General features: G+C 47.3%; 1 protein-coding gene across 1 annotated transcript in view; it reads left to right on the top strand.

The window, feature by feature from the left end:
• NUDX1 (nudix hydrolase 1) overlaps positions 1–23,102 on the top strand; it is a 33,921-nt gene extending 10,819 nt beyond the window's left edge. The window contains exons 2-4 of the mRNA XM_086511051.1: positions 22,241–22,526; positions 22,686–22,750; positions 22,857–23,102. Coding sequence (XP_086367177.1) covers positions 22,241–22,526; positions 22,686–22,750; positions 22,857–22,972 — 467 coding nt within the window. The 3' untranslated portion in view covers positions 22,973–23,102. The remainder of the gene's footprint in view (positions 1–22,240; positions 22,527–22,685; positions 22,751–22,856) is intronic.
• The last annotated feature ends 713 nt before the right edge of the window (positions 23,103–23,815 follow it).

The following is a 23,815-nucleotide window of genomic DNA, read 5'->3' as shown; positions in this document are numbered from 1 at the left end:
AATGCTTGCCACAGAGACCATGGACGACTATAACCAAAGGTTTCTCGACGTATACCTTCTGCTATCCTTCTTTAGGTTCGTTCCCTTGGAGGCCCAATGCGAGCGATACACTATTGGACTACCATCACCATTGCAGGAATATTGTTTCTCCAAGCAAGTCAACACCATGCAAGAGCTTATGGACCATGCCGCGGTCGGCTACAAATTGATGAAGGGAAAGCTTGAGTTTACCACAAAAGAACCTCCAGCCACTAACCACAACTCTCGACAACAACGAACAAATTCTCAGGAGTCTCGTGACACCCAATCTCAAAGGCCTTGTCTGACACAGCGTCAACGAGAAACCCTTTTACAAGAAGGCCGATGCTTTGGATGTTTTCAAACAGGGCATACATTTACGACATGTCCTGAGCGAGCCTTGACGTCTCTAGAGCAACCTTCTGCTTGTCACAAACTGCTAATGTGTCTAGTCACTAAAGAATGGAGCCAACCTTCAAATCTTGGCAGAGGGGCCTAAACCCTAAGAATAAGCAGACGAAGAAGAAGAAGTTCCTACTAACTGATGGGATCCCTGTTCAGTCTGTTCTTTTCTATTGGCACGTGGTGCCCCTCTTGTGACTGCTCCCACGATAGAACGCTCCTCAGGGCCACCTCCAGCCAAGAGAGCTAGAACCGCTATTGGACTAGTCCCTGATATCTATGGCATACGCCTTGAAAGTACAAATGAATTGTGTCGAGCATATGGTAAAGTCAACAGCTTGAATGTCACAGATTGCTTATGTGTCAAGTCAGTAAAGAGCATAGCCAATCTTCAGATCACGGCCGAGGGCCTAAATCCTAAGAAGAACAAGCAACAGAAGAAGAAGTCCTAGTATCTACCAACTTATGGGACCTTGGATGGGGCCCAAGCGACAAAGGATTAAAGTAAAGTAGGACCCACACACACACTGAAAGACTTGCGTAATAGCTGATGACGAGGCAGTCGTACGGAAAACCCCAGAAATTGCGCCAACATGATGACGTGGCAGACTGTACGGATTTCCACGTTTTGCGTTGACTGTTGACATGGCAGTTGTACGAAATTCCGTGATTTATGCTGACAACTTTTTGGCATTGCTTTTGGACCAGAAGCTTTTGAGTTTGAAGGCTTTTCATGTAAACTGCTTTTGGGGCCTATGGCCTTCAAATATGAGACCATAGGCTCATTCTTTGGCATGCTTCTTGGAGAAGGTGCAGAGTCTGGAGTACCGGCTTGTACTGTGTTGATGCAATATAAAGAAATACCGAAAGGGGCGCCAAGGTTTGGGGCCAATACTCTCTGGGGTGGAATTCCGCAACTCCGTGTCGCATGTGCTCTCGCTCTTCCAGTTCAGTTGTTATTGAAGTGCTAAAAGTCTGTTCAGTCTGTTCTTTTCTATTGACACGTGGTGCCCGTCTTGTGACAGTGGTATCAGAGCATCAAGGGTGTGCTTTTCTGAAAGCATACCGGTCCTACAAAAGAGCAGACAAAGCAAACCAGAGACTACTGGAAATTGTTATTTGAAGTATCTTCGGGTTCCGACCCCGGTCTTACTAGTCACTCCCACCCTTACTTCATCGCGCATCGGGCGCGCTCCCGTCTTCATCGCTCTATCTTACAGGGCATGAGCCATAAAGAACCCAAGACATGGAATTCATGGATTCAACATAATATTTGCAATTTCGTTGACGAGCTTCACGACATTCTTTCGCGGCATCCTCAACAAAATCTTCCGATGCTGCAAAGTTTTCAACAATTTTTGAACTACATGTTACCCCCTCTGATGCCCCAGGTGGTACCTCCTCCTCCGGCACCAGTAAGTACGAGAGCTTCCAACCGGCAACCTTCTCAGCCGTCTGTTCCGATCGGGGGAGTCTTCAGGAATATATTGCAACCATCTGACCTTGATCGAGTGCAACTGCCTCTGCCACCGCGATTGCCCCCACCTCCACCACCACCACTGCCACCAGGCTACACTGGTTGAGCCCATATAGATACCCTTATTATCCATACCTGGGATATGCGCCTAACCAACCCAAAGATTTCAAAGATGGCTGCACGACAGTCAAATTTTTCACTTTTTCCCGGGTGAAATGTAACAGACTTGGACACTCCAAGTCGAGAATCTACTGCGACATCACAAATAATCACTTCAAAATAGTTCACAGTTTACAAATGATTCGACACTGGCCTAGCGGAGTTCCGTGCCTAGAGATATTGGCCCCAAAGATTGGCACCCCTTTCGGTATTTCTTTTTGTATTGAACTGTGTTCAAAGTACAAGAGTGCAGGCAGGCACTCACACTTGGACTTTGCGTCCAGATGCTTTGAGTTATGAGGCCCTGCCCGCATATTTAAAGTTTACAAAGGGATGCTAAAAGCAGAGCCCAAAAGCTGAAAATCAAAAGCTCTTCATAAAGCAAAAAAGAGGTTTCACTCTCAAGCCATACTTGGCCACAAATAAAGCAAGCCTTAAAAAATTAAAGCTCTCTCTCTTTCTATCTCCTTGCGTAGCCAATAAAGCAACCAAAATCTATGTCCAAAAGCTGGCGTTAATTGCCCATGCAAAAGCTAACCCCAGCTTTCTGTAAAACGCGGAAGTTCGTACATGTTGCCACGTGTCAGCTTGCAGGCCTGTCCGTACTGTAACGCCACGTCAACAATTTTGTCCGGCAGCCAACAGAGAGTGTATGTGTGTGTTGTGGCACGCCACGTTACCAGTTTGTGACATGAAAGATCGCAAGAAATCATTGTAGTTCCTACAGCAATTCGATAACATCTATGCTTTGGGGAACTATACAGAAGAATCCAAGATTTCTCGAGCAGTGGGATTTCTTAAAGATAATGCTATGCAATGGTGAAGTTCATTCGCGACTCAACCGCATGCTCCAAGGACTTGGCAAGCTTTCAAGACAGTTTTTGCACGTAGTTACATGACTTCGATGTTTGAAGTCTGGATTTTGGTAGAGTGGGGCAACTTGAAAATGCTTGCCACCAAAACCATGGACGACTATAACCAAAGGTTTCTCGACGTGTACCTTCCGGTGTCCTTCTTTAAGTTCATTTCCTTGGAGGACCAGTGAGAGCGCTACACCATCGGACTACCATCACCATTGCAGGAATGTTGTCTCTCCAAGCAAGTCTCTACCGTGCAAGAGCTTATGGACCATGTTGCGGTCGGTACAAGCTCATGAAGGGAAAGTTGGAGTTTATTACAGAAGAACCTCTGGCCACTAACCAAAACTCCCGGCAACAACGCACAAATTGTCGGGAATTCCGTGAAAACCAACCTCAACGGCCTCGTCTGACACACCGTCAACGAGACGCCTTGTTACAAGAAGGATGATGCTTCGAATGTTTCCAAACAGGGCATACGTTTAATACATGTCCTGAGCGAGCCTCGACGTCCTTAGTGCAACCTTCTGCTCCCACGTTAGACAGATCCTCGGGGCCACCTCCGGCCAAGAGGGCTAGACCTGCTATTGGATTAGTACCTGATATTTATGGTATACACCTCGAGAGTTTTAATGAATTATGCAGAGCTTATGGAAAAGTCAACGGCTTGAAAGCCCTTATTTTCTTTGACCTTGGATCTATGGAGAACTTCATCCATCCAGAATTCTTGAAGCAGATGCACTTTGATCATGATGCAGAGGGTGGAGAAATTGAAGCTGAGCTAGCCACGGGGCAAACTCAGAAAGTGGTACCGCTCATTGGTGCTCTTCGAGTGATTATACAAGATTATCATGGAAAAGCCGATTTCCACATTATGAGGTTGGGCAATTGCGACGTTCTCTTGGGCATGCCCTGGCACGACAAGAATGATGCAACTCTCCACGTTCGGAACCGAACCATCACCGTGATGCAGAAGGGCAAGTTAGTTGTCCTCAAAGTTCGGTTTTCCGAACAAAGCCCTGAATGACCTCTCTAGTTGTTTTCTAGTTAGATACATTTGAACATTGTTTGAGAAAATATTGTTTGAAATGGATGCTATTTGTTTTAAACCTGTCTTGGTGCTGATTTGAATTGTTTGACTTTGGTTTTAAATACTGGTTTCAATGTCTGGTGATTTTACTCTCGGGTGGAGATGCGAGAAATACTGTTTTGGTATTGTTTGAACCTCGGAACGACGTAGGTCGATGCCTGGGGAGCGTTTTGTTGTTTGTTTGAAAACCTCGGAACGACGCAGGCCGATGTGTTGGGAGCGTTCTGTTGTATGCTAGAAAACTTCCGAACGACGTAGGTCGATGCCTGGGGAGCGTTTGGTTGTATGCTTGAACCTCCAAGCGACGAAGAGTGCGGTTTGGAGAGTGTTTGGTTGTACAGTCCTCTGAGCTCATGGCCCGGACCTTTTTAGATTATTTGCTCGTTAAGTAGCTTCATACCGTAGACCGTATGTCTCGGGGGAGTGCTCAGCGGCGCTGTTTGTTGTGTCTTGTAACATGCATATGTAAGCATTTGTATTGCATTTGATGTGCCAACTATTGAATGTTCCTAATTGGATGAGATTGCTTGGGTATGTGATTTTAGTGCATCAAGACACCCGTGGAAGATCAGTGCGCTCTGGGTATGATGGCTAATTTTACTACGCCAGCATATCAAGAGTTCCGAACTCAACGAAAGGAGAAGTCAACTCCTTGATCAAAAGAGCCGAAAGAAGAAGCCAACTCCTTAACAAAAAAAATAGCAAACTGATTGTCCCTCGGAATGACCCTCGGATAAAAAAAAAAAAAAAGCTAACTTGAGTTGTTTTGTAGATATGCTGTAATCGCGGATGATTACTCTCTTTCAAGAAGGGGGGATGTCACAAACTGCTGACGTGTCAAGTCAGTAAACAGCAAAGCCAACCTTCAGATCACGGCCAAGGGGCCTAAACCCTAAGAACAAGCAACAGAAGAAGAAGTCCTACCAACTTATGGGACCCCGTTTAATGAGGCCCAAGTGACATAAAGGATTAAAATAAAGCAGGACCCCCACACACACTGAAAGACTTGCGTAACAACTGATGACGTGGCAGCTGTACGGAAAAACCCAGAAATTGTGTTGACATGATGACGTGGCAGATTGTACGGATTTCAGCGTTTTGCACTCATTGTTGACGTGGCAATTGTACGGAATTCCGTGATTTACGTTGGCAGCTTTTTGGCATTGCTTTTGGACCAAAAGCTTTTAAGTTTGAAGGCTTTTCATGTAAATTGCTTGTGGGGCCTATGGCTTTTAAATATGAGGCCATGGGCTCATTCTCTGTCATGTTTCCTGGAGAAGGTGCAGAGTCTGGAGTACCGGCTTGTACTGTGTTGATGCAATATAAAGAAATACCGAAAGGGGCGCCAAGGTTTGGGGCCAATACTCTTTGGGGTGGAATTCGGCCACTCCGTGTTGCGTGTGCTCTCTCTTCCAGTTCAATTGTTATTGAAGTGCTAAAAGTCTGTTTAGTCTGTTCTTTTCTATTGGCACGTGGTGCCCGTCTTGTGACATTGAAAGCCCTTATTTTCTTTGACCTTGATTATGATGCAGAGGGTGGAGAAATTGAAGCTGAGCTAGCCACAGGGCAAACTCAGAAAGTGGTACCGCTCATTGATGCTCTTCCAGTGACTATCCAAGATTATCATGGAAAAGCCGATTTCCACATTATTAAGTTGGGCAAATTGCAACGTTCTCTTGGGCATGCCTTGGCACGACAAGAATGATGCGACTCTCTAGGTTCAGAACCGAACGATCATCGTGATGCAGAAGGGCAAGCGAGTCGTCCGCAAAGTCCGGTTGTCCGAACAAAACCCTAAATGAACTCTAGGTGTTTTATAATTAGATACTTTTCAACACTGTTTGAGAAAGTATTGTTTGAAATGGATCCTATCTGTTTGAAACCTATCTTGGTGCCGATTTGAACTGTTTGACTTTGGTTTTAATATTGGTTTCATTGATCGATGATTTACTCTCGGGAGAAGTAGTGGGAAATGCTGTTTTGGTATTGCCTGAACCTCGGAATGACGCAAACGGGATGTTTGGGGAGCGTTTTGTTGTACGCTAGAAAACCTCCGAACAATGCAGACGGGATGTCTTGGGAGCGTTTGTTTGTACCAGTCCTCTGAACTCATGGCCCGGACCTTTTTAGGTTATTTGCGGGGGGAGTGACGAGGTAGTCGTTGAGTAGCTTCATACTGCAGACCGTCTGTCTCGGGGGAGTGCTCAGCGGCGCTGTTCGTTGTGTCTTGTAACATGCATATGTGAGCATTTGTGTTGCATTGTGATGTGCCAACCACGGAACATTCCTTTTTGGATGAGATACTTCTGGGAAGTCAACGACCCAGGATATCAAGAGTTCCGATTTGGAATGAGACTCCTTATTGGATGAGATTCTTATGAGAAGCCAATGACCCAGGAAATCAAGAGCTCAATTTGGGATGAGAAAACTGATTGTCCCTCGGAATGTTCCATTGGAATGACTCTCGAAATTTTTTGAGCTAACTTGAGTTGTTTTGCAGATATGCTATAATCGCGGACGATTACTTGATGTCACAAACTACTGAGTGTCAAGCCACTGAAGAACGGAGCCAACCTGCAGTTCCCGGCCGAGGGGCCTAAACCCTAAGTGAAGAAGCAGAAGCAACAGAAGAAGTTTTACCAACTTGCAAAGTCTTGCCGAGTGGGCTATTTTTCCCGCCAACTTATGGGACCCCGTTTGATGGGGCCAAGTGACCTAAAGTGATTAAATAAAGCAGGACCATACACACGCTCACACTCTATTTCCGGATTTTGCATTGATGACGTGGCAGTCTGTACGGATTTCCGCGTTTTATGCTGACTATTGACGTGGCAAATTGTACGGACTTCCGTGTTGTACGTTGACTGTTGACGTGGCAGAGCTGTACGGATTTTCGTAAAACTCGTTGGTTGCTTTTTGGGTGCAACACCTATGGATTAGATGCTTTTGAGTTAACTGCTTTTCATGTAACTGCTTTTGAGGCCAAGGGCCTTTGAATAGGTGCAAAGGGCTCATTCTCTGGCACTCTTCTGGGTGAAGGTGCAGAGCGCGAGTACTGGCATTGTACTGAATTCAAGTAGTATAAAGAAATACCGAAAGGGGCGCCAAGATTTGGGGCCAATACACTTTGGGGTGGAATTCCGCCACTCCGTGTTGCGTGTGCTCTCTCTCTCTCTCTCTCTCTCTTTTCAGTTCAGTTGTTATTGAAGTGCTAAAAGTCTGTTCAGTTTTTTCTTTTCTATTGGCACGTGGTGCCCGTCTCGTGACATACATCTTGAGGCTAGACTAAGCTGAAAGTATGTCCACTTCAAAGGTTTCATCAAGGAAACATAGAAGTCGAGTTTAAAATCACGCCAGGTTTTGGGTCTCTCAGGTTTCTTTGTAAAGAGAATCCACCATGTCATGGCGCTATCTTTGAGGAAAGAGGTAACTCGCATCAACTTGATTCCTCCATGAAGTTAACGTTGCCGAAAAGAACGTTGAACTGTTGTGCAAACTTCAGAGCATCGTGAGAATCTTAGACAACCATCCTTGAAAGGTTTGGGACCAGAATCCATCGGGGATGCCAAATAATAATAATAGTGATGATGTTGCCCATCAGATGAATAAGAAGGCGGAGGATGAGGAGGAGGTGGAGGTGGTGGAATTGAAGGTGGAGGTCTAGAAGGCAGTGTTAGTGGCACTTCAAAAGTAGCAGGTAAACATTCTCCTGATGCCATATGCTTGAAGATACCTCCCATGTCACAAGACGGGCACCACGTGCCAATAGAAAAGAACAGACTTTTAGCACTTCAATAACAACTGAATTGAAAGAGAGAGAGAGAGAGCACACGCGACACGGAGTGGCTGTGTCACAAACTGATGACGTGTTGTGGTCCTAGACAAGGGGGCAGCAGAGGACACACCTACACTCCTCGATTGGCAGAAACCCGCAGCAACGCTGAGGTGGCATTTTCGGATTTTGCGCTGCAAATCCCGCTGATAGAGTTGATGTGGTTGGCTATACGGAATTTCTGTCACAAGGCGGGCACCACGTGCCAATAGAAAAGAACAGACTGAACAGACTTTTAACACTTCAATAACAACTGAACTGAAAGAGAAAACAGAAGAAGCGTGTCAGATTTAAAGGAGTATCCAGTTCTTCTTCTTCTTCTTCTTCTTCTTTTGACAATTCTTCTAGCTCTTCTGAGTCGAGCAAAGAAGACAGGAAAGGAAAAAAGCGAAGCAAAAAGCAAAAGCTTCGGAAAGGGGCAAGAAAAAGGCGCCCAGTTTCTAACAGTTCTACAGAGGACTCGGCTTCAGATAGTTTGGACTCCGATGATCACAGATTTTATTTAAAGAAGAATTTTTTTTATAAAGCCAACTAGTATGACTTTCTGGAGGATAAAAGCAAGAAAGTTCAAGAATTTAAAGAAGGTGGACAGTCAATTAAATTTGACACTTTTCCTGGATTTCGAGATGCTTCGAGGGCTTTGGCCTTCATATAGTAGTTTGATATAGCTTTCTCTGGAGGGCATTACTCAGAGCACTCCAAGATTTGGAGGGCTACCTCTTACTTCAAGAGAAATGCTCGAACATGGTGGCCCACTCTTCTATTGAACAAGAAAGCGCCAGTTAAATGGCTGAAATTTAAAAAGTTTTTTTATTTTTTCTCGGTTGACTCGGGAGTACGAACGCGACATACTAACTGCTTGGAACCATCTCCAGATAACCAAGAAAGATACCTTGGAGGCATATAGCGAGAGATTTTGGAGCTCGTTTCTACCCACTTCTTCATTTAAGAAGATATCGTTTAAAGAACAAATTGAGCGGTTTACCTTGGGACTTCCTACGGAGATCCGAGATCACTGCTTAGAGCAAAAGTCAGATTCCATTCAAGAACTGATGATCATGCAAAACGGGCCTTTGCCATACACTCAAGCAGTTTGACTTACCCCACATATGAGATCATGACGCAGAAAACATAACAGACTTCTAGTAGAAAGAAGAAGAGCCCCCAAGATCAGAAAGATAAGGATGCACGACCACGGCTCACTCCTCGGGAGAGAGTCAATTACATTAAAGAGGGAAAGTGTTTTGGATGCAGGGAACAAGGACACATCTCTGCGAAGTGCCCTAAAAAGGCACAAAAAGAACAAGATGAAGAAAGGCCAAAGAGTTCAAAAGCAGCTGAGGAAGGTGGACGGAAAGGCAAGATGAAAGCAGGACGGGTTCTAGATTGCATGGGTACTAACCCAAGCACTGTTGATGAGAGTACAGAACTTTGCCGAGCTTGGGGCAAAGTGAAAGATCAAGAAGCCCTGATTTTCTTTGATGGAGGAGCCAAGGCGAACTTCATTTCACCTCAATTGGCGGCGTGGCGCGAGATTACACCCAATTGGATGGGACCACAAGCAGAGGCAGTTCTAGCAGCACTCGGCAGGGATGTAGCCATTACACCTGTCATTGGCAAACTTCGGTTGCATTGTCAGGGGTATTTGGGGTATGAGGACTTCTACATAATGCCCTTGGAAGGTTGTGATGTCCTCCTGGGAATTCCCTCGTACCATAAGAACAACGCCATGGTCGACTATCGGGCGAGAGAAGCGACTTTGACTACAGAAAAGGTCCGAACAATTGTACTAGATGTGAAACTTAAGGGCGAGTCTGTCTCTATTGTATCGGCTTCGGCCGTTTCAAAATTAATGAAATCGAGTCTGTTTGTTTACTTGATCTTTTTGAAAGAGTTGAATGACGATCACAAGGTCGCATCTAAGGAAGGGGGTGTCCAAATGGGTTTACATCCATCTACAAATGTAGCCCGTGAACCCTCCTCAGATTGTGAACCTTTACCTTGAAGCATTTGGTTTAGCATAGTCTATTCCAAATTGAACCCCGAACTCAGCTGTGCGGAATTTGGTGCAGCGGGTATGCACAAGAGGGGAGTGGCTCCACTCCTTTGTCAACAGATTGCCCCAATGTTTGATACTAAAGTCACTGATGTCTCTTTTGATTTTTAGGGATACTGTGAGCTGACAGTATTCTGTTGTATGACTTTATGGAATTCCCAGTAATATGATATTGATTTGTTCTTGACTTGTCTAAGTGCACGAACTGATAGCCCGAAGTGTGACACCAACCTAGATTGGATGCCTAGGATACAGCTGGCTCCTGTTGCACGCTTCCCCTCCCCCCCCTCGCCCTCGCGTTGCCTCCCGCCCCCGCGCTACCTCCCTCGCCCTCGCGCTGCCTCCCGCCTTCGCGCTGCCCAGCCCAGCCCGCCCCCCTTGCGCGCTGCTGCCTGCCGCCCTCGCCCCGCGCTGCCCCCCAGCCCGTCCGCTGTCCCCTCTTTCCCTGACCGCTTCTCCCCCCCCCCCCCGGCAACCTCTTGAACTCTCGCTCGCCGCTTCCCCCCCCTCGTCGTTCCCGAAGGTCTTCTGCACCTGGCTCTGCAGCGCTTCTTCTTCTGACAAGTGCTCGGCGTACTCGGTTGCAGATTTTCTTCACCGTTCGCTTCTTCGCCTTAGCAGTAGACACAGATGGAGGCTCCAGCTCTGTCACAGAGGGACTCACCCGAAGCCCCCTCGCCCGACCTCGTTGAGCCCACCATTCGACTTGCTCTTTCACCGACAGAGCAAGCGAGCCTAGCTGCAGAGGTAGAGCGCTTGCATGCGACTTCTGTCATCTGCAAGATCCTCGGCACCCGACCTAGCAGAGGAGAGCTGCGTGACCTTCTCCAGGCCCGTCTTCTCGCAGAGGTGGGCAGGATTTTGAACGTATAGATACTCGGACGCGGTTACTACCAGATTGAGTTTGAGACCTCTGAGATGGCGTCCAAGGTCATCGCCATGAGTCCACTGACCATCCGAGCAGCACGTGCCCACTTTCGACAGTGGAGACATGGTTTTGACCCTGCTTCGGATGTTCTAGTAGAGGAGGCAGACATCCCCATCTCTGTCTGCTTTCCGGGTTTGCGGAGGGAGTCCTTACCACTTCTGTCCAGGATAGGCTCAGCTATTGGGACTGTCCTGGAGACACCTCGCACGGCAGCCTCAGTAGTTGCCAAGGCGGCTGGCATTCCCTCAGTTCGCGTTTTGGTCAGAGACACTCACACACTCCCGAAGGTTATCCTTCTGCCTCGGGTGAGTGGGGGTTGGTTCAGACAGAGTGTGGAGTATTCGGGCCTCCCGAACCAATGCTTCATTTGTCGACAGATTGGCCATCTAGCGAAGGCCTGTCCACGGAGGAGGCCTCGACCTACACCACAGTCTCAGCCCCAGCCTGCAAGGACTGGCGAGCAGACACAGCCAGAGACACAACGCACACAGGCAAAGCCACCCTCTGAGCCTCGGGCTCCAGTGGAGGAGGGATGGCAGCAGGTCCGTGGTAGATGTCGACAGGAGCCACAGTGTCAGACTGGCACTCAGAGTGGTCCTCAGGCACCTACTCAGCAGCAGTGGGTTCCCACGGGGAACCGTTTTGGTCCTCTAGAGCAAGACGAGGTCCCTGCCCCAGCCCCTTCCCCAGCTTCACCCTCGACAGCCCCTCCCCCCCAGAGTTCCCTCCATCTTCCTTTCCCGCCGCCTCTTCCCCCTGCCCTTCTACCTCTGTCGCTCCTTCCCGCCCCTCTTCTCCAGCTCCCCCCATCTCCTTCTCCCCCCCCTCCTACTACAGTTCCACATTCGACCCAGGGGGCAGGGCCTTCTCCTGCGGCTAGGAGATCTCTTGGCAGCGCCTTTGCCACGAGTCGCTTAGCGAGAGAGGGACAGCCTTTCCTGGGACTTCTTAGACTACGGCTTTACTCGTTTTCTCGGCGACCCCTCAGCAAACCATGAGGCAGCTTGCTTCAGGATCCATGTTCTGTTCCTTGCCGCTAGGGGGACAGAGGCCTTGGACTCGGTAGTTGGCTTCTCCTTCCCCCTTTGCGGCAGAGACCAGGCATAGTGGACTCTCGACTCAGTGTTGGGATGGTTCCACACACAGGTGCTAGAGTTCTCTCACCACATGGGAGAACTAGGAGTTAGATTTGCTCCAGACTTTGTGGCCATTGGCCAAGTTTGCGGTGACACCTCCAGATTCAGCAGGATGTAGACACATTGTGGTTTACTGCTTTGCCGATACACAGTGCTTGCCATGCTATGTATACATTCATGAGGACTCCTGGACAGAGGAGGTTGCTTTACGTACGGCTCGCTCTGCTTGGGCTTGGGCCAGGCACTCGTAGTCACGCCTATCTAGAGGACGCTCAGATGCGGATTACTCCCAGGTGTGAGCAGGCTCTGGAGACCTTCTGTTGTGCATCGGACGCATTGATCAACTGGAGAAAGACAGTGGCTTTCTCGGTTGGTAGTGCTCCTAAGCCAGATTGGATGCCAGGAGAGGGTTTCAGGTGGATCCCCCCAGGGACTGCAGTTCGGTATTGGGCTGTTAGGTTGGTCTGGACTTGTCTCCCGAGCAACAGATTGCTCCCCTTCTCCTGTCTATCATGAGAAAGTTGTTACACTGGAGCTCAGCGCGACTTTCTTTGGCTAGCAGAGTAGTAGTTGCCAACCAGGTGTTGTTGGCGACTATGTGGTACATCACTTCCTGCTGGATCTTCTTGAGTTCTTGTATCAGCCAAGTAGAGAGGCTGATCAGGAACTTCCTTTGGTCAGGACGTGACACTCAGATAGCCCGAGCCAAGGTGGCTTGGCAGGTCATCACTCTTCCTTGTTCACAGGGAGGGCTTGGGATCATTGATCCAGCACAGCAGAGCAGAGCCCTTCTTGGGAAGTTCATCGTCAGAAGACTTCTTCCAAGTGAGGAGCCTTGGAAGGAGTTCTTGCTACAGCGGCTACGTGCTAGGGTGCCTCAGGCAGGAGGCCCTTGGCAGCCTTCGACCAAATGGATCTTTACAGAGATGCGCAGAGTTGGTTTGAGCAGGAGATTGGAGGACTGCTTCGCTGTGAGTCTGCTTCGATCTTGGGAGCACTTGCGGCGTGGCCTGGAGCAGAGACAGCCTACGTGCATGGAGGAGCGCCTACGGCAGCCCCTCGTCTGGAACCCCATGGTTAGCACTGAGAGAGGCCACTTGGTTGGTAGTCGGCCTCATGTTTCCTGGGGTCCCATGGCAGCAGGTCCAGCGCGCTCTTTAGGTGATTGGCTAGAGTTCACAGGTTTGTCAGAGGAGGTCCAGGGCCTTCAGTTTCAGGGCATGAGAGGGGTGCAGAGCATGTGCCAGGACATCTCAGAGTCAGTTCCAGTTGAGTGGCTCACACCCATCGCGAGCCAGAAGCACCCCGGTGGATGGGAGCCTTCACACGATTGGAGGTTCTCATCTCAGTCAGGGCCTGCTCAGAGACTGTCCCAGCTCTTTTCTTCGAGCTTCAGGGTGGGGGATGTCTTCAGCGAGTTGCAGTAGAGGCTCCGCAGGTAGCAAAGTGCTGTTTTCAGAGGATCCGAGTAGTGGGCATCTGTGGGAGGACCGTTGTCATAGACCTTGACCCAGCAGTTCGTGAGACTGGACACTGGAGGCTGTGGGCTTGGGAGTGTTGTCCAGTGGCACGAGTACAGTGGGATCCTGGTGAGTGGCTATGGAGGGATCCTTTCTCTTCTGCAGACCACCCAGGAGTCCTGTTCTTTCAGTACACTTTCGACTCGGACGTCATATACTAGCAGCAGAGAGAGAGGCCCGCCCCGCTGCAGCACCTCATTGGCAAGAGGAGGGGCTCACAACTGAGTTCTTGGCAGTTTTTTGGGAGAGGCTGTGGGACTCCAGACAACCGAGGCGAGTCACCTTGTTTCAGTGGTGGCTGGTCGCACACAGAGCTACAGCAGTCGGGAGCTGGCTAGTGCATAGTGGTCTCTCGGTCGCATGTGTAGCTTGTGACCACCTTGTGGAGAGTCAGCATCACTGTCTTTGGGACTATCCCTCGGCCCAACAGGTGTGGCTACGAGTTCTTCGGCTCATGGGTGCTCTCTCCACGGCTCGACAATACACTTGGGGACTAGCGGCTTGGTCCACCCTCTCAGGCCCGGCACTTCAGTCTGAGCTATCTTCCACCAGTAGGATGATAGTGATGCAGGAGGGGCGACCTACACTCCAACCTGCTACAGAGCTTACTCCACAGGAGTGGTGCAGTGAGAGAGAGGAGTGTTGGGAGCTCATCAGTGGCCTGTCACTCTGGTTCATCTGGCGGGCCTGCTGCTTCCGCATCTTTGAGGCTCGCCCCGTGCCACCAACAGAGTTGTTCGTGACTTCTGGCTAGAGCTGATCCACACTCTCAGAGGACAGTTCGAGGGACTACGGGGCAGCTCCGACCGCATGCGGGAGCGTAGAGAGGCTTTTCTTCGACTCTGGCGTCCTGGGCCTTTCTACACCATGGTCCAGGGTTTACTCCGATGGCATTACCGACCACCTGTGTGGCTTTTCCCTCCCCCCATTTCTTGATTTAGCCCCATTGTACATATGCTGGTTTTTTCATTGGGAGAGTCTCCCACCATGGTTGTTGTAGCGCTCTCTTGAGGTGGTTGTAGCCCTATGGGCAGTTTCAGTAACTAATAGAAGGATCTTTCTCTCGAAAAAAAAGATAAGTGCACGAACTGATAGACGAAATGACTACAACATTTCGGTCTGAAAGATCTCGATAGACATGGTTGCAATAAGGATTAGTTAATCGGGCATCTATGAGGTCTCGAGTGGATCTAGATGCGATTGCTAAATACGTTGCCGATTAATCATGGTCTGAGATCCGAATGAAGTTTTGAATGTGATTTGTCATGTGATGTCCTTTGATGTCAAGTGATGTCTTGTGATGTGACTGTCGATTGGTACATGTGCTAGATGTGTGTTCCTAGTGTGTCGGTACTAAGAGTTCGTGTTTGCGAAGATAGTTTATAGCCTCTGTTTGTTTTGCATGCGTAATCGAGGGCGATTACAATGCTTTCAAGAGGGGGGTATGTCACAAACTGATGACGTGTCGTGGCCCTAGACAAGGGGGCAGCAGAGGACACACGCACACTCCCCGGTTGGCAGAAACCCGTAGCAATGCTGACGTGGCATTTCCGGATTTCGCGCCACAAATCCCGTTGACAAAGCTGACGTGGTTGGCTGTACAGAATTCCACTTTTTGCGCTGGACTGTACGGCAGTTGTACGGAAAAAGCAGGCTGAAATTTTACGAAAGCTTTTTGGGAGGGCTTTTGGATAAACCTCCCCATTTTTAAGTTGATGAAGCTTTTGATTTTGAAGCTTTTGGGGCTTTGCTTTTGGCATCCCTTGTAAACCAATAAATAGGTGGTTGGGCTCCCACTTCTCAGAGCACCTGGACGCAGAGTCTGAGAGTGAGACCCCTCCCACTCCTTGTACTTTGAGTTGCAGATTAATACGAAAAGAAATACCAAAAGGGGCGCCAGTCTTTGGAGCCAATATCTCTAGGCACGGAACTCTGCCGGGGCGTGTCGAATCAATTGTAAACTGTGAACTGTTTTGAAGTGAATCTTTGCTGTGTTGCGGTAGAATCTTGACTTGGAGTGTCCAAGTTTGTTACGGGCGGAATTCCACCCCAGAGAGTATTGGCCCCAAACCTTGGCGCCCCTTTCGGTATTTCTTTATATTGCATCAACACAGTACAAGCCGGTAGTTACAATGAAAAGCTTCAAACTCAAAAGCAACTGGCCAAAAAGCTGGCGCTGAAAATCAGCCAGCACAAATCACGGAAATCCGTACAGGCTGTCACGTCAGGAGTCTCAAAATCGGGCTGTCCGTACAACTGCCACGTCATTAGTTTCTGTGCAAGTCTTTGTGTTGTGTGTGTGGGTCCTGCTTTATTTTATTCTCTTGTGTCACTTGGGCCCCATCGGACGGGTCCCATAAGTTGGTAGGAACTTCTTCTTCTTTGCCTGCGCATACTTAGGGTTAGGCTGCTCAGCCGGGATCTGCACAGTGGCTCCGTTCTTCAGTGGCTTGACATGTAGCAGTTTGTGACATCCCGAGTCCCAGGAACTGAGAAATATCTGCAAAGCTCTGACAAGAAGAGGTAATAAGGGGATTATGTGAAAGGGCAAGAGGAAGAGAAGAGAATTTTGTTGAGGGATAGCAGGGGTAATAGGAGGATTAAGAGAACTCAAGTAGTTGTGCAAAGCCTCTAAAGCAATCTGATCTTCTGCTTTTGTTGCTCAGCCAAATACACTAATTGTCAACCACGTTTTGAGCATGGGTCTCCTTTGGATGCTTCAGGGTGGAAGGACTCGGTAGAATTTCGCCTCAAAATTGTCTAAAGAGGAGATAACGGGTTTGAGTTGATGCTTTTACACACTCAAACCTTCTCTGCTATATGGAGGAAGAACGAACTCTGCATCTGCTGGAGGTGCAGGATTTTGACTGTCACCAGCGTGTGACTACTATCTATCCTTTTTGTTGATTTCTTTCTTATTATCTATTTACTTTCACTTTTTGGAAACACCCCTCGGGAAATCTAACTGCCCTGCATTGCATAGCTAGTGTGGAACTGTCCAGAGGGAGTCCAGGCCTGAGGGCAAGAGAGCACTAAGGTTGGACAAGGACTATGGTTAGCCAAGTGGGGTCATTGACTAGCCAAAGTGGAATCCTTTGCTACAGAGGCTACATTTCAGTTTTGGATGTGGCCACAGTGTACAAAGAGGGTCGGATGACCTAGAAAGATATAATGGCAGCATCTCCTAAAATTTAGGGAACTGCTATTTTGGGACCTGAAAATGTCTTCGCGTCATTACGTGCAGTTTGACATGGGGATCATTTTGTTACTCTGTGGCCAAGTCAACAGAGGCTGCAGGTGAGATATTTTTAGACTCGAGGGTCTAAAGCGGGAAAATGCACAAATGAGTGACACTTGGCACTCTGAGGCCAGTTTACTACTTATAGAGAAGGCAAAAACGTGATTTATAGCTGGGAGGCTCATTTTGCAAGTCTCTGTCACAGGTTAAGAGCTATGGAGTGCTTGCTTTCCCTCTTATGCACAGTGCGGTGCCAGGAGTGATGCCCTGCACGCTACGCACTGCCCTCTCTCTCCCCTTTGGCAGTATGTTATGCCCCTCTAGTGGGCTCTTCATTTGACCAATGTACAGTTGTGTGGGTTCATGCGCGATTGCCGAGGCAAGAGCCTCTTGCACAGGTACTGGATTAGCTAGCGGCTAATCCCCCCGCAGGTACAGGTGAATTCGGAGAGGTTTCACGCCAGAAATCTCGTCCGATTCAAAGGGCAAGTAGCCCTACAGGTGCGGGAGCTCGAGGACTTGCTAGGGATGCGACCGGCACGCAGAACGGAGCCCGAAACAGTGAATTACAGCCTGCTGTGTATTTTTGCAGGTTTAGGGTTTTGGCCCTAAACGGACCCTAATACCCCCAGGAGGTTCGGGGACGCAAGGGGACCGCTGTACAGGCGATCTGGCGCATTTTCAGGGCTGAAAACAGAGAATTCAGCGTGCTGCAGATTCTCGCCAGGTTTTGCAAAGTGCCCGTATGCGTCGGGAAAGTCATTCAATGCGTGGGAATACTGACCGTGAAGGGTTCTAGTACAGTTATGCTGCCGAAAACAGGCTGGAACAGTGGAAATTCAGCCGAGTTTGTGCGGGGCAGCTTGTAGGGAACCACAGCGTTTATTCCCTCTTTTGAACAATAAAGAAATACCGAAAGGGGCGCCTAAGTTAGGGGCCAATCTGGTGTCCGTCTACTCATACAGGTGCAATCTAGCAGCCTGTATCCCTCTCCCCTTTGTTGTGTCTTGAAAGTACAGGTAAAATAGACGACTAATAATGGGTGAAAGCTAAATCAAGGTTTAAAGTAAAGTCTACCGCCCTTTTTGGATTGAACAGGCCGGTTTCATGGTTCCATCGACGGGATTAAATCACTTTTTCCCATAGAAGTGAGCCTTGGGCAGTTTTGGGCTTGAAGACACAGGGATCATAGACCAGACACAGGGAATTGTAATTATGGCTGACAGACCAGATGATGTGACTGAAGAGGTTTCCTCTTCACAGGGTCAACAGACACATGAAGTGGGTGAGTCCTCAAGACCACCACAGACTGATGAAGATTTTGCAAGGGTCTTCGAGCAACTAATGGATGGACAACGTCATGAACACTATCTTCTTAAAGACGGGTTCATGATGATGCATGGCAGATTGTGTGTCACAAAGCCATTGCGACGCAAAGTTATGGAAGAGAGTCATGTCCCACCGTATGCAGGGCATCGTGGTATTGATGCTACAGTTAAAGCGGTTGAGACATTCTTCTATTGGCCTACATTGAGAAGGGATGTGGATGCCTTTGTGCGAGAATGCCTAATATGCCAAAAGGTCAAGTTTGACAGGCAAAAGGCACCAGGGTTATTGCAACCACTACCTATTCCAGATAAACCATGGGAAAGTATTGCTATGGATTTTATCTTTGATCTTCCAAGAACGCAGACAGGAAATGATGGTATTTGGACCATTATTTGCAGATTCAGCAAACAGGCTCATTTTATTCCTGTCAGGAAGAAGATAAAGCCAGATCAGATGGCACGCTTGTTTATGAGCAATATTTTCAAGTATCATGGCATGCCACAGTCGATTATTAGCGACCGTGATCCACGCATGACTAGTTTGTTCTGGAAAGGCTTGTTTGAGAATATGGGTACCACGCTCAAATTCTCTTCGTCATTTCATCCTCAAACAGATGGGCAGTCAGAAGAGGCAAATTCTACTGTCCTAGATCTGCTGAAGTGCTATGTGTCAGAGCATAAAGGAAAGTGGGAGCAGTATTTGCCATTGGTGGAGTATGCATACAATAATACAGTGCATTCATCAACTGGCAAGGCACCTTTTGAGATAGTTGAAGGTGGCAAGAAAGTTCCTCCCATACTGCATACAAAGGACAAGATATTTGAAGCAGATAAGTATGTTCAAGACATGGATGAAATGTACAAGAAGGTCAAAGTGGCCTTAGAAAGGACTCAGGCAAAGCAAAAGAAAGCAGCTGATCGTCACCGTCGTGAAGTAGTATATTCACTTGGTGATTGGGTGCTTTTACGCTTTGAAAAGGCAAGGTTAAAGAAGATGAAGGGCAAGGAAAGACTGTTTCCAAAGCTCAGCATGCGTTACTATGGGCCTTTTCAAGTGTGCGACATAATCAGTGATGTTGCATATAGGCTGAAATTGCCTGACAGTTGGAAGATTCACAATGCGTTTCATGTGAGTCTTCTCAGACCCTATGTGGGTGATGTGCCAGAAGCTATTCCAGCTGAAGATCAGCCGGAAGTCGAGGAACTTGACGAAATCTTGGTCCCTGAACAGATTTTGGCACACAAAGAAAGGAAAGTGAAAGGCAAGGTTGCTAGGCGTTACTTGGTAAAGTTCAGAAACTATCCACCAATGGATGCTAAGTGGATGGAAGAAGGTGAACTTGCAGAGTCACCAACTGTGTTATCACTTTACCTGGAAGCCTTCGATTTGCAACCTACCTTGACCCCTTGAGTTTCAAAGCTACATGGATTGTCAGTGTGACAATGGCTTCTGAAACAAATGATGTACATGGTATTTAAAGTGAGCTCAAATGAAATACCTGTTACATGAATGTTAGAGCTGTACAGATTGTCAGTTTGGCAATTGCTCTTATGGAATGTCCAAAAGTTTGGTTAGTGCTATAGAAGTGAGTATTTCTTGTCAGTTTGTCAAGGATACAATGATTGCTTCTATTGAAGAGTACATGTGTAACTGCATTCTTAAACTGTCGGTTTGGATATGCTCGAAAGTGTTACGGGATCCAACGTGTACTATAAGACAGTGGCAAAATGTGCAGCTACCATTTTGTCATTGGAAAGTTAGTGACTCAAAACAATGGCAGAGTGCGAAGCTACCACTATGTCATTGGGACAGGGTTCACACGCAGGCAATACATGAGTCGACGAGGTGTTGAATACACCAGGGTTGACAATGAGCATGTATGTGTCGTATATGTGTCGACAGGTGTTGAATACATCAGTGTTGACAGTAAGCATGGACGACATAGATGCAAACGAGGACGTTTGAGATTTCAAGAGGGGGGTATGTCACCAGCGTGTGACTACTATCTATCCTTTTTGTTGATTTCTTTCTTATTATCTATTTACTTTCACTTTTTGGAAACACCCCTCGGGAAATCTAACTGCCCTGCATTGCATAGCTAGTGTGGAACTGTCCAGAGGGAGTCCAGGCCTGAGGGCAAGAGAGCACTAAGGTTGGACAAGGACTATGGTTAGCCAAGTGGGGTCATTGACTAGCCAAAGTGGAATCCTTTGCTACAGAGGCTACATTTCAGTTTTGGATGTGGCCACAGTGTACAAAGAGGGTCGGATGACCTAGAAAGATATAATGGCAGCATCTCCTAAAATTTAGGGAACTGCTATTTTGGGACCTGAAAATGTCTTCGCGTCATTACGTGCAGTTTGACATGGGGATCATTTTGTTACTCTGTGGCCAAGTCAACAGAGGCTGCAGGTGAGATATTTTTAGACCCGAGGGTCTAAAGCGGGAAAATGCACAAATGAGTGACACTTGGCACTCTGAGGCCAGTTTACTACTTATAGAGAAGGCAAAAACGTGATTTATAGCTGGGAGGCTCATTTTGCAAGTCTCTGTCACAGGTTAAGAGCTATGGAGTGCTTGCTTTCCCTCTTATGCACAGTGCGGTGCCAGGAGTGATGCCCTGCACGCTACGCACTGCCCTCTCTCTCCCCTTTGGCAGTATGTTATGCCCCTCTAGTGGGCTCTTCATTTGACCAATGTACAGTTGTGTGGGTTCATGCGCGATTGCCGAGGCAAGAGCCTCTTGCACAGGTACTGGATTAGCTAGCGGCTAATCCCCCCGCAGGTACAGGTGAATTCGGAGAGGTTTCACGCCAGAAATCTCGTCCGATTCAAAGGGCAAGTAGCCCTACAGGTGCGGGAGCTCGAGGACTTGCTAGGGATGCGACCGGCACGCAGAACGGAGCCCGAAACAGTGAATTACAGCCTGCTGTGTATTTTTGCAGGTTTAGGGTTTTGGCCCTAAACGGACCCTAATACCCCCAGGAGGTTCGGGGACGCAAGGGGACCGCTGTACAGGCGATCTGGCGCATTTTCAGGGCTGAAAACAGAGAATTCAGCGTGCTGCAGATTCTCGCCAGGTTTTGCAAAGTGCCCGTATGCGTCGGGAAAGTCATTCAATGCGTGGGAATACTGACCGTGAAGGGTTCTAGTACAGTTATGCTGCCGAAAACAGGCTGGAACAGTGGAAATTCAGCCGAGTTTGTGCGGGGCAGCTTGTAGGGAACCACAGCGTTTATTCCCTCTTTTGAACAATAAAGAAATACCGAAAGGGGCGCCTAAGTTAGGGGCCAATCTGGTGTCCGTCTACTCATACAGGTGCAATCTAGCAGCCTGTATCCCTCTCCCCTTTGTTGTGTCTTGAAAGTACAGGTAAAATAGACGACTAATAATGGGTGAAAGCTAAATCAAGGTTTAAAGTAAAGTCTACCGCCCTTTTTGGATTGAACAGGCCGGTTTCATTGACCTTCAATGAATCTGGCTCTATGGCATGAGAGTTAATCGATGTTGATTGTCTTTGCTGGTCATAGTTCTGACTTATATTATGCTATCTGGTTCACGCCGTCTGCTGGCTGTTTCTCTGGCATGAGATTAATTGACCTTGATCGTGTTTTTGGTCATAGTTCTGACTTACATTGTGCTATCTGGTTCACGTAGACTGCTAACCAGCTTGCCAATGTCTGATGTTAGGGATAGTTGATACACGTCTTCAATCGTATTAAGTCAATTTTATTGGGTGTGAACAATTTTTACACTTCTACATGGTGGCGTTAAACACAGCTCAGAATATGTTTGTTGATTAGTTGTTGAGTGTAAGGCAAACTTGGGCGCCCACAATATAAAAACTTGAGCTTTCTTTTATTGTTCATGCTAAAGATTGGCTCTTGTAATGACTCTAGGCCTTTGTTTGGAAGCACTGCAATTTGCAATAGTACGTTATTGGGAATCCATGTAGTTAGAGGAACATTTTGTAAGTGCAACCTACACATGTGGAAGTTTTAAGGCAAAAAAGATGCACTAACTTCTAGTTATGCACCAAACACATCAAACAAATTCGCCTGAGGTCTGAGCTAAGCATTGCATGAATGGTTGGATTATCAACATCCCTGAGAGTCGGGCTGCATTAAGTTTTGAGAGGTTTTATGATGGTTCACTTTGATCAACTTTTGGTCTTGACAACTTGATTAATTGGTTACAGGAGAGACTTGGGAGGAATGTGCGGCTCGAGAGGTTTTAGAAGAGACCGGTCTGATCATCCATAACGTCCAGTTCGCAGGTGTTACCAACACTGTCATGTTGAAAGAAAGGAGGCCTTGCCATTATGTTACTATCTTCATGCAAGGAGAGCTCTTGGACCCGACACAAGAGCCTGAGAACCTTGAATCTGATAAATGCCATGGCTGGGAGTGGGTAGAATGGCCGTCAATCCCAGAACCAGTGTTTGAGCCCCTTCAAACATTCCTAAAAAGTGGCTACAAACTGAAGTAGAATAGGACATGCTAACTTGTTTGATGCGATTTGTTGCATGTAGCTTCCTATCTGAATCGCCAGAAGCATACTGGACTGAGAAGTAGTTGCCATAATCATTGATGGCCGAAAAACAAGGCACTTCGATCAGAAGTAATCATATTCGTCTTCTGCAGAAATGCTGCAATGTCGGTCTCCTTTCAAGTTTTTTTTGGCTGGATATTAGATAAGGAGTTGACAGGTAGGTACTGCTATCTTAAATCCAGCCCATTTTTGAGTTCGACCTGGGGTTTTTCTGAGTTATATTCTTTCAATGAAAAATGGTCACCGTCATATGCTGCTTGCAGCCGAGAATTGGCTTTTCGATTGTGTGCGTTACGGAATATCCAGATTGCGAGTTCATGTCTTTGGGTTCTCTCTTGCGCTCGGTGTTATCCAAATGAAAGAAGCTTTGGAGATTTGAACAGTCATGAGGAGTGGTGATGTGTGGGTTCAACTCTTACTTCAATTTAGTGACACCTTAAAGCGCAGTGGAAAAGGAAGCTTGTGCTGATCGTAACTCTGTCCTATTGTTTATGGTTGACAAATTCAAAAATGTCCAATTTGATACATAGAAGTTTGTATGAAGTGTTGTGATGAGTTAACTTCCTTGCACAATCTTGATATATCCAAGTTGGACAAATCCGAACAAGCAAGTACGTGTAATTGCATGCTCGCATATCCTTGGAGAGAGAGAGAGAGAGAGAGAGAGAGAGAGAGAAAGAGAGAGAGAGAAGCATTACTACTATGAGACAAAGAGTTCTGCTAAGGGCATGGTTCTTTTGAGCGATTGGTTTTGCCGCTGGAGCTCTCTAAGCTTAATGCAATGCGAGGCTCATTGACATTGTAGCAAATCGTCGGAAAAGTAGAGACAGCATTAGGACTTATCCTATAGTTAGTGATGAGGAAAAGTGTCTCTCAGCTCAACATTGAGCCAAATAGACAGCCAGTTGAGAGGAGATTGAAAATGTAAAATTCTGCTTGGATTTTGCAAGAAGATAGTATAAATATAGTCAAATCGCAAAATATCCATTTAAGGATGGGCTTACATCGATTTGTACATGGGATAAAGTTTTTTCTCGAACACTGCCTATAATACTCATGGTACAAGGTCAAAAGTTGTCTTCACAGTACTACAAACGAGTTTATCCATTTACACAGGTGTGCATGCCACATAAGAGTTTTTGAGGCTCTTCAGTAGTAGTGGGTTGAAGTGCACCTTCTAAAAATTTAGCCCTTCACTATTGGCAATGAATCTGTTGAGGTA

This window comes from Adiantum capillus-veneris, chromosome 4 (genome assembly GCF_014529385.1).
Source record: "Adiantum capillus-veneris isolate H3 chromosome 4, ASM1452938v2, whole genome shotgun sequence".
Taxonomy (NCBI): domain Eukaryota; kingdom Viridiplantae; phylum Streptophyta; class Polypodiopsida; order Polypodiales; family Pteridaceae; genus Adiantum; species Adiantum capillus-veneris.
Note: the sequence above shows the minus strand (reverse complement) of the source record. Positions and strands in the feature narration are given on the sequence as shown.